Below are 16,012 nucleotides of genomic sequence, written 5' to 3' on the forward strand. Positions count from 1 at the left end.
TTACTCCTCATAAAATATACTATGTTTCAAAATTTTTGAATTTCAGATGACATTTTATACTGCACAACTAGATCTGCACTTACTTTCTGGGCTGGTTCCAGTTACTGAAAGCCGCATTTTGAAGTTCACTTTCTTCTCCCTCCCCTTCTTCACGTTCTGGAAGCTCTGGGAGTTCCCTGATGATGAACCAGAGCATGTAATTAATTTTTAAAGAACTCACATAAAGACTACATTTTTCTAAAGAAAACTCATATATGGAATCAACCTGCCAACATTAGAATTTTTACACAGGATTCACTTATGGAACTTCTTTTCCAGATGTATGTTGGAATACATGTGTTGTTTGGGGATTCCCTGTTCAATTTTTTTTGCAACCAAGTTGCTATACACAACACAGAATAAAAGACTCTGCAATTTGGAAGCAGAACCAAGTCAAAGGTAACAGTTATTATTTAATGTTTTCAAAATGGAATAAATAACAACAGCACTCAAAAAAGTTACTGTTTTTTGAGATGAATTTCACAAAACCAAATACTACTAATCACTTTGAAATTTTGGATTGTAACTGCAATGAGTTGTTGAAACTCAAGGAAAGGACAGCAGAATTCATTCTTTCCAATTATGTTCTGAAAAGACCATCAATACCAAATTCTTATGTTGAAAACTGAGTATTTGTGTCAACACCGAAATCAAATTGCATGGGATTTAAGAGAGTTTTAGGATGAAAGAAAATTCAATTTCCTTTTTTGGGCAGATCAAACAGCCTTGTAGAAATGTTTAAAAAAATTATTAGTAAAAGCAAAAGTTGTATTCTGAATAGCTTTTTATTTTAACAGCTGCTGGTCTGAAGAAAATCATCCATCTTTCATGTCTTTTACCATAAAACTTATCTTCCAAACATGTGTAAAGTGTATGGAAGGAGTTACATCTGAGAGCTCTGTGGGAGAAAAAACCGTAAGCCTTTTGACTCACCTGACAATATGTGAAGGAAAAAGTTCAAGTGGCACAGCTTCCTCTGTCTCTTGTCCCAAACCAGCCCTGTACTCGTCTAAATTTTCTGCTGGCACATATGTAATACTGCAATAAAATGGGACACAATTAAAGTAGCATGAGGACTGCCGGTCCTCCTTTTGGTGGGTGTGAGGTATGGATATGAGGAAGCCACTCAAGACCATTTCACTGACTTCAAAGGCACAGCACAAGTACATTGGGAGTAAGCAGTTATATGAATGCTTTGTGACTTTGCAACAAAGATGCATTTATAGTCGAATTAGGTAGCTGAACAGCACTTTCTTGCACACAATAATTTTCCATAATTAAAGTAAATGGTGCTTGAACAGCGACAATTCAGCTTCAGTCAAAACAGAGATTCCTTCTGCAAAAACGAAAACCAAAGGATCCGTGAAGTTTGAGGCACCATTACCACACTAAATGACTGTCAAAAATCTTTCTGAAAGTTGGCTTGTAGGAGGTTTTGAGCTTTCCTGTGTGATTTTGTATTTATTTTAGTTTTCTAAGCTTTTGGTAAAGGATAATCTAGGGATTTGGACATATAAAGGTGTTACAGCACACCACCTATGCTTCAGAGAGCAAATCCCTGCTGAAGTCCTTCCTTCTCCACTCTTTCATGCACTTCCAGCCACTGTGGGGCAGTCCGATAATCACATTTCACCAATCAAATGACATGCAGACTCCACTCAATGTTTGAATGTCAGAAACAGAAAAGGCCCAATAGACTGGGGAGGGTGAAATAAAGGTATGGAAAAAAGATTAAGACATGAAGAATATTTCTTAAAAAACTTCCCTCTACAGGAAAAAAGGATACTATGATATAAGCAAGGCTACTTAGATATTCCTTATTTAATGATGCTTTATCTTCTTAAAGAAGTATAATTGCACAAAAATCAGCTTAGCTATGAGATCCAGGTCTGCCAAGAAGTAAGGTTAATGGAAAAATGACACAAAAAAGTCTGTCTTCTCAAACATCACAATTGCTAAAAGAAAAATAAATATATTTCCCCACAGAAGAGACATGGGGAAAAAAACGCAAAAAACCAAACTGGACAACTTCACAAGGATGCATAAGCTGCTGAGGAGAGACTCGGCTCTGAGGCTCTCAGCCAGAGCTTTCTCCTGTCCCTCATTCCCTGACTGAAGTCCTATTCTGTTACACCCTGACTGCCACTGATCTTCCCTCTCATTGGTTTTCTGTTGAATACAGCAAGCACCAGATGGCAGCGCAAATGAACTTTCATATGACTAATTCTCTCAGTCCAAAACACTCTACCAAAATTATCATAATGACCACCTTTATATGCCATCTTTTTCTGTGTCCAAGCATGTTCCCTATCTCCTCTCACATCTACCACATTTAGAAAAGTGCAAAGAGGATCTTTACAGAAGTGCCTAGGATGCTGAACAGGAGGAACTCCACAGCTCTTCTAATGGCAATTTCTAAAACACCCGTATATTATCACCAAGCTTTTCCTTTTCTTTAAATCTCCCCCTTGTTCTGCTTTGGCCTTTTTTTCAAGCACTCAAGTGTTACTGCACTTGAAACAAAGTATTTTCCTTTTGAAGTGCTGATACAGAAGTTCCACCTAGAAAGCCTATAAGAATATTTGCCTCTACAAAAAAAAGATGTGTAAGTTCCACTTCAATGTAAGAAAACCTAACATTTATTCAGTTACATTCATCAGTTTCATCCCAACCAAACTCATCAATTTTCACCCCATAAAAAAAAAGTAGGAAATAATGTATTTTCCCTTGACAGACAGCTACGGTAAAAAAATACTCAGAGCTACAATGTTTCTGCCAACTAGAAGGCCTGAACAACCTCCTTTATGCTAAATTGCAGCTGCTCACAGCATGGAAAGGAAAACGGCATACTCCTAAAAAGGAAAGAGATAAACCCAGATTCAGGCTGGACATATACAGCAGAGTGTGATCTCTTACCAGTGTCCAGTATCTATCAACTCTTGTCTAGTTATTTTGTGTAAGGAGCACATGGCAAACAATTATGTAGGGTGTCAAGGTTCGAGTGAAGTAGTAGTTCTTACCTCATATGTCAGTATTAGAGATCAGCTATTGGGGAGGCAAACCATGTCCACTCCAACTTCTGGGATAACCAGTTGTTTTACATTATATGAATTAATAACTGATATTGTGCTGGAATATTCCAAAGGAGCAACTCAAAGGATGCTCTCAAAGAGCCTTATACTTAGCAACATCTCCCAAAAGCTACCTTAGCTTCCCTCTCTGTGTACAGCACTGGAGCTAAGAAGAGGTTCACCGCTACCATTTTTAAAAAATGTATCTAAAATTGAGCAACTGAATTACCTAACTGATTTCCAGAGTCTCGCTGGGAGCTGTTACATTTTATCTCTTTGGAAAAATACATTATTTCTGTTTTAGTGATACACTGCACTTCAAATGCCCTAATTTAAAGCACTCAGAGGAACATTCAGTATGTTCATGAATGTTCATTCTTATATACAACTAAATTTCAGTAATGTTTCAGCTATTTCACAAATATATACTTGTATTTTGCAAAAAATAGCATCATAAACTAAACTACACGTATCAAATACACAAAGAGTTACATGCTGCGTAGTTCACCTTTGTTTCTTGCTCAGGAATTCCGAAGCTGCAAAGGCTTCCCTAGCTTCTCTTACTACCTAAGCTGTATAACTGATGTGACTGTTCTCCTCCACTCTCTCCTTTGTATGCTATTGCAGTGAAAAGTTACACCAAAAAGCTTCTTTCTGGTGTAAATTACAGTTTCAGGAAATACGTATACTGGAAAGTAGCCTTTGCTATGAGGCTGTTCAACCTGTTCCTGCTGTCTGTGACACTTGGCAAGGTCAAATTGTATTAAAGACCTTCAATTTACATGAAATTTTTCTCTGTTAAAAATGAGCAGATACGTTTTTCCCTGTGCACATGAGCAGACACCCTCCAGTTATCACTTGTTGTATTTCTACTGTAGCTCACTTGGAGGTCACAGTGAGGTCTGACCACATCCAGCATCATCTCGAACAGCTCTGCCTGTGACTGGGAAGATGAGGGGCCCAGAAGAAGTGCATTGGGCTCCTTTGATCCACTGTTGAACCTTGTGCTGTAAAGTGGAAATAAAAATCCAACCCAGGCACCTGAATGACTGATCTGCAAAAGAGACTGGTAATTGCCTTAATATGGTTACAGGGAAGACATCAAGAGAAACAAGTGCCAGAGAAGAAGAATAAAGACATGAAAAACAAGCAACAAGTAAATGACTGCTCTACTCTTGTACTGTATTTCTTAGCTTCAAGAAAAGTTGGAAGTTCAACAATTTCAAAAGAAAATGTATTTGCAGGGTTTAATCATTTCCCTCATTTCACAGCTGCACAGCTTGAAAGTGTTCTAGTTTTCTTTCTTGAGGACTAAACACACTTCTTCAACACTCAGAGATATGCACTAGAAACTAAAGCAACAAAAATAGAAACACCAATGGTTGTACATATGAAAATATCTTGTAGACACAACATTGCATGCAGAACAGAGGAACGTTTATCACATGCTTGACTCAACAGCCACACAAAGCCTTGAAACACCAACAAACCAAGTAACAAAATATGGCAAATGTACAGGACAAATTGCTCTAATTAACATTTACGGTTTACTTTGAATCTCTTCATCCACGAAGGAAGTAAAATGGAAGTGCCACAGAAAATATTACACTAAGATTAATCCAGATATCAGTACAATGTACTTATGCCAATTCTAGCAGTGAACCTTGTACGCATACACGCATAGGCACACGTGTTATAAGCACATCTCAGGTGGCTGTCATAGAAGAAATTTAAAAACATTAGCAACAATTTTTTTAGAATACAGGTATTTTCATTCCAGACTTAAAAAGTATGCTCCAGTCTTCAAGTTTAAAGCCATACATATATATACACACAGAAATACACACACAGAGTCTTAACCTTTGTTAATAAAAAATATATATACACATCCACATGTGTAGCCACATGTGCATGCACACACAAACATATACAAGGAATGAGAGAGTATGTACCTATATCTGGATATATCCCTGACATTACTACTGATATCATGAAAGCATGGAATGATTTTACAGACAAGTTGCAACATAGAACCATAATGAGTTTCTGAATTGCCAATACTCACACATAACAGAGGGCCTGATCATCAGCAGGTGCTGGAGAAGATCTAGAATGTGAAGCATACGATGCAGCATCTTTTACAATGTTGTTAAGAAATGTCAGTGTCTCATACTGAATGTGAGAGGCATACTTATGTTGTTAAAAGTGTGAGATGCTTTTTTACCCCTCTCTTCCCATTCCACCTCCACTTCATCTCTATCTAACCCAGAAAGTACCTGGTATTTATTATTATCTAGAACAGTGATTATTAACAGACATGGAAAATGGAATTGCAATCTTATTTCTTGATCAGGAATTCATCCCCACACTTCAGTCAGATGAATTCTAATCCATCCCTGTAATTATGTGACAGATGCTACAAGCAGCTGCTCCTGAGCATGAAACACTGGCTATTATTACAGAAATATAAAAGTACCTGGCAAGGTAGAGTGAGAAGTGAAACAGTATGTATTCTGGTAAGGCCACACATCTGGTTTTCCACACACAGAGGGGAAAAAATTTAAATACCCAAGTCTGAAACTCAGATTTCTGGTTCTTGAACTGTTTAAACTCAGATTTCCTTTAATAAAATTAAGCAAAGCCTTTGCATGGCCAGTAAGGATGGCTTAGTGTTTTCTCTGCAAAACTGCTTGCAACTAAAATACAGCTTTGAAAATAAAATAATTGTTTAATCACTTTTTGGGGGCAACCTGCTACCCACAAAAAGCTCAGTCTAAAATTTAAGGTGTTAATACTGCAGTAAAGACAATGAAGAATGTTATCCTGATGGTCACATCTAAGTGCCAGTGTACCTTTTTTTTTCCCAAGGAACACACCAAAGAGACTCAAATATTTGAAATGCTGGCCCTTATATCACAAATGCTGCAAGGTGATGCACCACATTAGCTCTGAAATGAAATACATAAATGTGCATGGATCTGTGTGGGTATCCCTCTCAGAATACATGAAAAACTATAATGACATAATTGCCCCCTATCTCCAAATTTCTGGTATGGGATATTACCCACGTATTTGTATAACAATGTTTTTTCGGGGATCCTGTGCTGTTCCTGGAATTTAAAAAACATAGAATAGCTTGATTATGTTGAATAATTTTACAGTAAAATTATGTAGTCCCAAAAATACTGTCCTCATTCTTGAAAAATTCTCTTAAAAGCTAGCAAAGAATTTAGTCTTTCATTATTTTGAAATGCAGATGCTCACTTTGCTTTAAAACCTTACCACAGGAAGACAATGAAGAATATAAAAAAAAAAAAAAAAAAAGACAAAATTCTTAATTAAGACTATGTTTTAGTAAGCTTTGTTAGGTGCTACTTAGATTAGAAGGGACAGGTTGTCACCTGACTTAAGCAACCAAAGAACTATTTCACACCAAATGCAGCAAACTGAGGTGTAAAAACAGTGTAAGAGGAGTTTCTCTCTCTTCTGCTCATGGCTGTGGTGCTGGGTGGATATACTAAGCTGTTCTGGGAGGGCTAGGCCCCACCGCCGCCTCACCGCTACTCTAACTCAGGGAAGTAAATTGTCACCTTCTCCCTTCCCCCTGTTCAGGTATCTCTTGGAAAGTTAGCCTTATTGGGGTGGTCGGAGTGGTTCAGCTTTGCTATTCAGTGGGAAGATGGAGAATCGTTATCTCTTACCTTTGTGTGTATGTGTTGTATTGCATTTTGCTTTTAATTTTCCTTTTGTGTGTAAACACATAACCCATTTCTGTTTTCAATTTCATTTTTTTTCTCCCTTTCCTTTGGCATGAGGAGGGAGCTACACTGCTGTGGTGAATAATTGGCATTTTGTCAAGGTAAAACCACAACAATTAGGAAGCCTACAACAATAACCTAGGATACATTTTATCAACAGTGACTCATGTATATAGATACATGACAGCATTGGCAAAAATGTAACTCATTATATAAGCATATCCTTTTATTCCAACAAGATTACATCAAATCATAATTTTAAATGCATGGGCAGGTGATTAAACCTTCAGACAGTGAAGGTACTTTGACCACCTGTTCCCAAAATGCCAGGTCTCTTCAAATTAGAATACTTTTGCGGAAGGATGGAATGCTCTACCATCCACTCTAAACTGATAAATGACAGCTACCTCTAACCACACTGGAACTGGACTGACCTCTTTCACGGCCATCCTCATAAATAAGTGGAGGCTTCTATTACCAACAACTTCATTAATCTCATATGCTTATCTGACCCAGCCCTAGTTACCACAGATCTGAGAAAAAGAGCCACTAGATTTGGAAGACATAAAGCCAGCACTGGTATGTCTACAGCACAATCCACAACTTCGAGAACAACTTCATTTTTACATGGTGCATATGGACAAGGTTAACACCACAACCACAATAGCTAGAAAGAATTGGACTTTCAGGCAGAGTTAGAATCCTGCAAATTGTGTGAAGAACTTGAAAAGAAAGTGTGTTATTAACTGGATATGTCAAAACCTGTACTAATCACTGCAAGTTTAAAATAGTACTCCCAAGAGCAGAAATTTAGGCACAAGAGCAACAGCTTCTTTCTATGTACTAACAAAAAATTGAAAGTGATTTCAGAAAACAGAGTGTTTTTGCTGTTTGTCACATATGTACTGAAATGTTTTAAGTAATACTTTTTGCATTAACATCATGTGTCGTACTTTATGTCTGGCAGTCAAAACCAAACTCCATTACAAAGATGAAATAAAATCACTTGTGCAACAGCCAGGAGAGTCCACCTCTAAGAATGACAAACACCTTGAGCAAATCCTTACTTTCTTTAGAAGAGTCATACTACGAGTGCAAAATTCTGACTACTCCCAATCTTTCAAAATAATGAGGCAAACAGTAATAATGATGACTGCTCATGACACTAATAACTTTCCTAAGAACATCCGAAGCCTCTCAGACAAGCGATTTTATCTTTGAAATCCATGAAAATGTAATCTGAAGGTGAATTATCCATCTGAAGCTGCAACTTAAAGGTAAATTAATATGTAAAAACAAACAAAATTTTCATTTAAAATACTTCCATAAATAACCAGATTTCAATTATTAGCTTTTTCCTATTGCAATTCATCATCTAGTTTTACCTACTTTATATCTGGTCCAATGAGTGAATGCCGTCTCAGCATAGCCCGGGCCTGTGCATTGGTTAAGTTAGTGGTTGACTCTTCATTAATGGACAGGATGCAGTCCCCCACACCAATCCGCCCATCACGACTGATTGAGCCTCCATGGATCACGCTGCGAACTATCATTCCCAAGCCATCTTTATTGGAACTTACTGTCATCCCTATAGCAAAAACATATGAAACAGTTAATGAATGTCTTTAAGCCCCAGCTCTGGGTGCCAGCCTGGGGCACGGGGAGGTAAAAGTCAGTCAGCCAACCTGCCAGAATCAGTAAGTGTATAAATGTTGCTCTAAGTCTCCCCTGCATTTCTTCTATCCAATAGGAGACAGCAATTACAAATCACAACCACAGTACCCTTACTTTACCTTGTTGTCATTTCACATACTAGGCTCTGTATAAAAAAATTAAGATAGTAGGAAATTTAAGCAAAAAACAAAGAAAAAGGTAATGAAATTGCTAGTCAAATTTACCACTATTCTGATGGTTCACTTTCGCATTTGACTTACAGTATCTGGAATGGAGAAAGTCCTGTCAGAAGTGGACTTGTGAAGAAAATGAAGAAACTAAGTCTAAGGCCTTAAAAACTGAGGTTTTTAATGTTGTTTAAATGTACAAGATGGAGTCTATTGTTCTTTTTGCTAAATCACCCTTCATCTTCCCAGAATCCCCTGAGTTACCCTTATCTCCCACTTTGGAATACCTGCAGTGTCCTTGATGAAGGCTCAGAAAGTTTCCTCAAGCCTATATCTAACCCTTTCTATTGGCCCTTAACACTTAAATTCTATTGGTTAAAAGTCCAAAGTCCCTCGGGATTCCTATTGGTCATCTTCTGATTCTCCTTGAGCCCATGAATACCCCCTTCTGTTATCAATAAACGGCTCTGTCTCTCTCTCTCTCGTCCTTCGACTGTGGTCCCTGTGTGGGTTCCCTGGGGGCTACATGGTAGGGGGCAGCGAGGGGAGCACACCTCTCTAGGTAATGGGCTAAGCCCTGGACCTAGAGACCCCCACTCAACTGTTGCAGTTCACTGAGTTTATGCACCACATTTCAGTTTAGTTAATGAAGACTCCCTTTGGAAAGAAGGTGAGATGACTAAACAGGTAATTAGGAGCCTAGGCCCGATACAAACACACGCTTACTTTCAACAGAAAGGCCAAATCAGATCTCATGGGCATAGCAGCTGCCTTCCCACTCTCCTAGGCCATCCACAGCTTAGGCCTAAAAATATGTTCTGACTTCTGTGATAGCCTGCATTGCTTATAGATACAGTCCACTATTTGAGTTATACCACGATCCCACCTGTGGTGCAGCAGGACACTAGTTCTCAGTATTTACAAACACCTCTTAACTACACTTTCTTCTCACTAATGGGAAATGAGACAAGTACGCTCTTGTGCCTCCTTCCCCATGGGGAGCCCATAAGGATTTACTTGTGCTGGTCTTCACGTGTCTTTGTGATTGTTCTTATATGCAAGAGTTGTGTCACTCTTGTTTTCAGTGCAGCTGGTGCTCATGAAACAAACCCTGCTAACAGTTTCAGGAAAAACTTTTCTTCACTAAGGCAGTGGAAAAGTAGCTGCAGGATTGGGACCCCTGAAATCCACCCAGTAGACTTTCACTATCTTAATGCTGCCAAACCTGGTATTTTATTTTCTTTGTGCACTAACGTGAAAGTTTTCATTTATTAACAAGGTGAAGGCACTGAAATAAGAGCACCTTATAGAGGAGTTTCTGTTAGAGAAGCAGGCAGTGAGTACGCCACTGTTCTCCTGGTTTCACTAAAAATGATAATATTGGGCCAAAAATACTACCTCTTAAATGTATCAATAATATGATTTTTAGAAATATTGCAGTACTTCAGATAAAAGTACAAACTCATAGCAAGGAAGTAAACAGCCTGTTTAAACCCTTTTGACCATCCTCAGGAAGCAACATCATTTTGTGCTTACCAATATTTGAAAGTTGTCTGCAGTTCTTTGGCCAAAGTGCTCTTTTACAGCATTCCTTGGCTGTATCTTGTTTTTCCACTATATTAGTACAGACATTAAAAAACAATGCACTTAAATTGTTCTGTTAGCATTTAGAAAAGACTAACCTTACAGGAAAAAAACCTCTCAAGTGAGACTTTTGTGTCCACAGCGACAGCAAATGGATCCAGTGCCATCACAGTCAAAAAGGCAAGAGCAGCAAAGAATGAATATCCTTTCCCCACTAAATGGAAAATATTTCATCTTGACTTATACAATTTAAAAAGGAAAATGGAAAGCCATATTCCTGACAAGGTTAAAAAAATGTTAGCTAACTTACCTAGACTTGAATTGCCTTTTGCAATAGTGATAGTCTTCTCATACATGTTTTTGACTGAATTTGGTATTGCGGAACTTCCCTCCAAAGATCCTGGGCATCTGTTTTCCATTAAAAGCAATTGATCCTAACACAAGGGAAAATAACATCAGTTCAGAATACTGAGATAAAACTATGATTGGTCATACTGATCTCAACTCATCTTACACAAAAGCTATGCGCATAATTAAGACAGATATCTTATACAGACATTGGAAAAGTCAAGCCATCAAAGATCATACCTAAGGCTTCTGTTTTCATTCAAGCAATATACCAAATCTGTCACAAAGTATGCTTTTAATCTAGGGACATCAGTTACACTCTTAAAATTAGTAGGATGAATTCAAGGCCTTCGGACGCATTTACCATAGATGTCTGACAATTTGTCAATATTAAAGTAACAAATCTGGTAAGAAATTGTAGCTCTTTTAAGCATCTCCTAATAAATCAGTGAATGGCACAAATAAGAAATACATGTCACAGTGACTGTCATGCAAAGGAATATTATGTGTGCACACTGCAGCATCACAGTTTGTGAGCTGACTTGCACAGGCTTGCAAGAACACCGTGATACAAGACATTCACACCACTCCCCCTTGGCCTGTTTCCAGCTCTGCACCTCCCCCTTGCACTCATGTCTCTGCAAAGGTTAACACGGAATACAAAAATACCTCTGTCCTGTCCCATGGGTATGCTGTGGTCCAGCACCATGTAGTGATGTGAGGTCTTAGCAGACTTTTATATACCACTGTAATGCTAGCCTCAGAGAAACTACTATCTTGGTGCAATAAATAATGTCCTGTTTGGGAAAGGGCTAAATTCTGCAGTTTTGATGTGAGATAACACTTATGATGAACACTAATAATCAAAAAATTATGCATTGGAGTTGGTCAGTGACAATTTCTGTAGGAAATTCTGTGGTCTAATATGGACTTCTGGTAGGTTTTTATAAATCACTATTTTAAAAAATAAAGTAATAGCTTTACTTTTCCATGGGCATCAAGCTGTGTGGTAGTAGCAAGATTTGTATTTAGTGCAATGTCTGATGCTGTCTGAGATCCAGTCCATGTTGCTTCATTTTCATTTTTATTTTGGTTGGTATACGAAACATCCAGAGGCAGAAGATCCGTTTTAGTAAAATCAGTCGCAGCTTCCAGGCTACCACCCACTATGGACTTTTGCTCTGTCAGTCTCTGATTTAGATCCATGTTGTACAGATTTGTGTCAGATACATGGAAATCAGCTGCAGTATTTTCACATTCCTCTCCAACAGACTGTTCAACACAGGAGACAATGAACAATCACTAGTCATTCATAGTAGAATTCAAAAGCACACTTAATGCTAAAACCTTAAACAGAAACTATTCTCACAAAATGTAAACATATCTGTTGTATGATTAGTAAGATCAACCTCATCTTTAGTTCCCTACAGGTATTCATTCTTCTATAAAGGGAACTTGATTTCTTGGACAATTTCTTCTGTTTTAAAATACCAGAAATCAGTGAAAATAAGATACTGCTGAAGGCCAGATTCTAACTTGGACTCTTCAATAACTCTCTACTACCTTCAGAAAAGTAACATCCACTCACACATTCTTAAAATAGACATAACTCCAGTAAGTTTTTAAAATTAAACAGTTGTTTTTCTCAGGTCAAAGAACTTTCCAAGACCAAGGTCTTTATTTTCAACACACTTAGCAAGCAAAGAGGAATTTCAAGCAGCTCAGACAATAAAAATGCAATCTAATCATTCATTTAACTGAGCAGAAACATATTTAGATATCCCTTTCGCATAAAGAGTGAAAAGTAAAATCTTAATCAAGCCTCAGCAAAAAAAGAACATGGAGGATTTGAAGTGGGACCTCAATTAAATACAATCATATAGTTACAGAACTTTCTGCAAGTCTGTCTTTTACGGCTGCAGTACTATAACTAATTCTCTGCATATTTATTTAGATTTTCAAGATTGTGAGGCACTACTTTTAAAATGTTTCAAGGGTTTCAATATACAAATGGTGCAGTTTTGGATCTTAATGAAATTCTCTATCCTTATCAATGCAGAATTTGGGAGCTAATACCCAACCCCCATGGCACTAGACAACAAAAAGGATGGCCAACTGCTTTCATTTCACCTCGATTGCTGAGGTGGTGAGGGGGGAGGGAGAGGTTTCTCCAGAGGGGCGGGACCTCACTTTTTTGGGCAGCTGGGGTAGGTGGAAGCCACCGATTGCCAGACTCATTAAGGTGTTTGGAGGGAGCCGAGTTGCCCTGGTTTTGGCCACCTATGACCCCAGCTCAGCTCTGGTGCTCTGTGCTGGTCATCAGAGGGAGAGAGACGTGGCCACTGCTTTGGATTCTGCTTCAGATCCCTTTCTGTTTGCAGAGGAGTGAGCACCACCACCGCCAGCTCCAGACCCCAGCCTCTCATCCCTGACCTGTGGACAAGGAGAGGACTCTGCACTGTCTGTCAGAGAGTTCCACCCCATCCTATTTTGTGGCCTTCATCTCCCATATGAGTTATTCTGAGGAGTCAGCGCCTCATGAACTACCTTTTGTCTTTGTTTTACTGGAGAATTGTGAGTCACTTTGCTGCCAGCCGAGGCACAGCAGCAACCCCTGCTGTCTATAAATATAATTGCACCAAGCGAGCAGAGACAAAAAAATCAGTTTCATCTAAAGGGTTTGTTAGTTGTTTGTTCTGTCCTACTTTTGGTTATATATATGTGTGTGTGTGCATATATACATACACACAGATAGATAGATAGATAGATAGATAGATAGATAGATAGATAGATAGACAGACAGACAGACAGACAGAGATATTTCTAGCTAAGAACTGTTATCCTTTGTTTCTATACTTTTTTCTGATTAAAACTCCTACATTTCAAAGCTGTGGTGATTTTGGGGGGAGGCCGTTATTTTCTGGTCTATATAAATATCTCAGTTTTCTTCTAAACTAAGACAACAAAACATTCGGAAAATAATCTTTAAATATTCTCTAGCTGAGCTTTCAAAGTAAGCTATTTTAAAAATATGTAGGCCATTAGATATTAGAAAGATACATCAAGGACTTAGAAGTTGAACTTAGAGTCTCTGTATCAATAATAAGGATTTTTCTCTGAAATTTAATAAAAGTAGTAAAAACCAACTACCTCTATCTGTCTTAGTTGTTAACCACTGGTCCTAATAATTCTTCTATTACTTTTCAAAAAAGTCGGGGAAACGTGTTTCCCAGAATCTGGGGATATTTTGCAGCACTGTCTCAAGGGCCTTAGAATTAGTTTTTGTCAACTTTCATTAAGAGCATACATGCTTGCTCTGTCCTGAGACAAGAATCAAAAAAGCTTTACCTGTAAATAAGTGGTTTAAATAACAGCTGAGAAGATAATTGAACATAGCCTAAATACCACTAATCTGCATGATATAATCAAGGACATAATTTCTTACCTTTTTGAGAACAGAACACCAGCACTGTAATATTTTTGAATTTTATCATAAGGTTTCAATACAGCTGGGACACACACTTTTAAGTCTGTTTTGTATCCATTTCTAGACCAGTGAAAACAAGCCCTAATCATACTCAACATTTATTTCACATGCCATACATATAATATATATGAGTCGCAGCACATGCTCGTTTTTACTTTTGTTTCACTTGAAGAAAAGCCAATGCTGTAATTTTCGAAGAAAAACACGACTTCAAGAATTTCTAACCACAGCAACATGTGGCCTGAGCATTTGCATTACTTTCAGTACGCTTTTCTGATTTTCTCACTGTGTTTGTTTTGTCAAGTCACTCATAACCAGAGAATATGTTACCTGATAAGAACTTGATACTCACTTCACACTGGTGCAGAGACATAAATATCGAAATGTCAGGACATAATAATTTATAAAAAAACTTGTAAACTAAAGACATCTTTAAGTCAGTGCTGGAAATAACTTAAGACTTTCCTAGAGCCTCTCAACGTGATACATAATGTAAATCCTGTCTCTATCTCATAAAATGCTCCTAAGTATGTAAAATGCATAATCCATTTAAGTAACAATTACAGACTTAAACAATGCAATCTGTCCCACTGGCACAACAGAGATGTGCTCTTCTGTGGATTAGGAGAAACCATTAGAAGATGAATCTGGCTTTCCAAGTCGTGCTTCATAGAGGTTGAATATATACCAGAAAGGCTAAAGATAGTTACTGCAGCTCAGGTGTGGCAGAAAAAACAGTAAGTGCTTTATTCAAGTCCACAGACTGCAAACCCAAGAAGGAATCTCAAAGATGAATGCTAGGAGAATGGAATTGGAAGGCTCTAAAGATTACCAAGAAAAAAGAACATGAAAAATGATGGAGAGAAACAAAACACAACTCTGATGCAATCAATCAAGTCATTATGGGTATGTGACCAGGAACAAAGCTACTGATGTTTGTAATACTTTTAAATAAATCTTAATTTATTGATGTTAAATATAAATTATAAGCCATTAGAGTTCTGATATACACAGATTTATTTTTAATTACAGTATCATTATGAAAATTTAATTAAAGAACACAAAAACATACTAACTATGAAGCATGACAGCAAAACTTAGGATGAAAACTTACTCTTGCTTTCATACTAAAATATCGTCAAACAAAATGCAGTCATTTTGTGTTTCCACTCTTTAATATGCTTTGAATAACAATTAAGTTTTTCTAGCAGACTGCTCAAGACAGCTTTAATACTACAAACATCTTGCCACCCTTTATCTGGCTAAATCATCCTTATCTAGCAAAAATACAAGCTTCCAGCCTTTTATCTGCCTCTCTCTTCAACACAGACATCTATAAGACATCAGCATTACTCTAAAAAGAATTTTAATCTGGCAACAAATAGTGCATTTTTAACCAGGATAACATAAAACATTTGTACCTAATGATACCACCTGTTACCACTTACAATCAAAATTGTTTATCACTAAAATCATTCTCGTATTTACCTTGGAAGTTGATAATGGAAGAGAGAAGCTGTTGTTCACTTCACTGCTACAGGCACTGTGATGCAGAGCTGTCACTGAATCCGGGAAGACGTCTCTCTCCAGAGAATACTGTGATTCAAAGGTGGACTCATCTGCTAGATCTGCCTCTCCAGAGTCCACCTAACAACAAAAGCAATTCAATCAGCCAGGCTGTTACCATCACACCAGATAAGCCCCAAACACATGCACATCAGCCACTACACACTAACACGTTTCTTCTTTCATTTTTTTTTCACTCCGTTAAAGTTACATTTGGACAGCACCGTAGGAAAATTTTCTGCTTCACCTTTGTTACTATATCTTTAAAAGTTGCAAAGAATATGTAAAGTAAATCAGGAGTCTCAACTAGAATAAGTT

General features: G+C 37.7%; 1 protein-coding gene across 7 annotated transcripts in view; it reads right to left on the minus strand.

The window, feature by feature from the left end:
• Positions 1-16,012, minus strand: part of MPDZ (multiple PDZ domain crumbs cell polarity complex component) — a 106,034-nt gene that overhangs the window by 32,624 nt on the left and 57,398 nt on the right. For 4 of the 7 annotated variants that reach the window (XM_071581594.1, XM_071581595.1, XM_071581593.1 and 1 more), the window contains exons 19-24: positions 15,617-15,775; positions 11,626-11,913; positions 10,604-10,727; positions 8,258-8,456; positions 973-1,077; positions 84-176 (exon numbers count right to left, since the gene is read on the minus strand). In XM_071581594.1, the coding sequence (XP_071437695.1) occupies positions 84-176; positions 973-1,077; positions 8,258-8,456; positions 10,604-10,727; positions 11,626-11,913; positions 15,617-15,775 (968 nt within the window). Of the gene's footprint in view, positions 1-83; positions 177-972; positions 1,078-5,175; positions 5,218-8,257; positions 8,457-10,603; positions 10,728-11,625; positions 11,914-15,616; positions 15,776-16,012 lie in introns of all 7 variants that reach the window. The other 3 variants (XM_071581589.1, XM_071581592.1, XM_071581590.1) reach the window with 1 other exon arrangement.

Source organism: Pithys albifrons, chromosome Z (assembly GCF_047495875.1).
Source record: "Pithys albifrons albifrons isolate INPA30051 chromosome Z, PitAlb_v1, whole genome shotgun sequence".
NCBI lineage: Eukaryota > Metazoa > Chordata > Aves > Passeriformes > Thamnophilidae > Pithys > Pithys albifrons.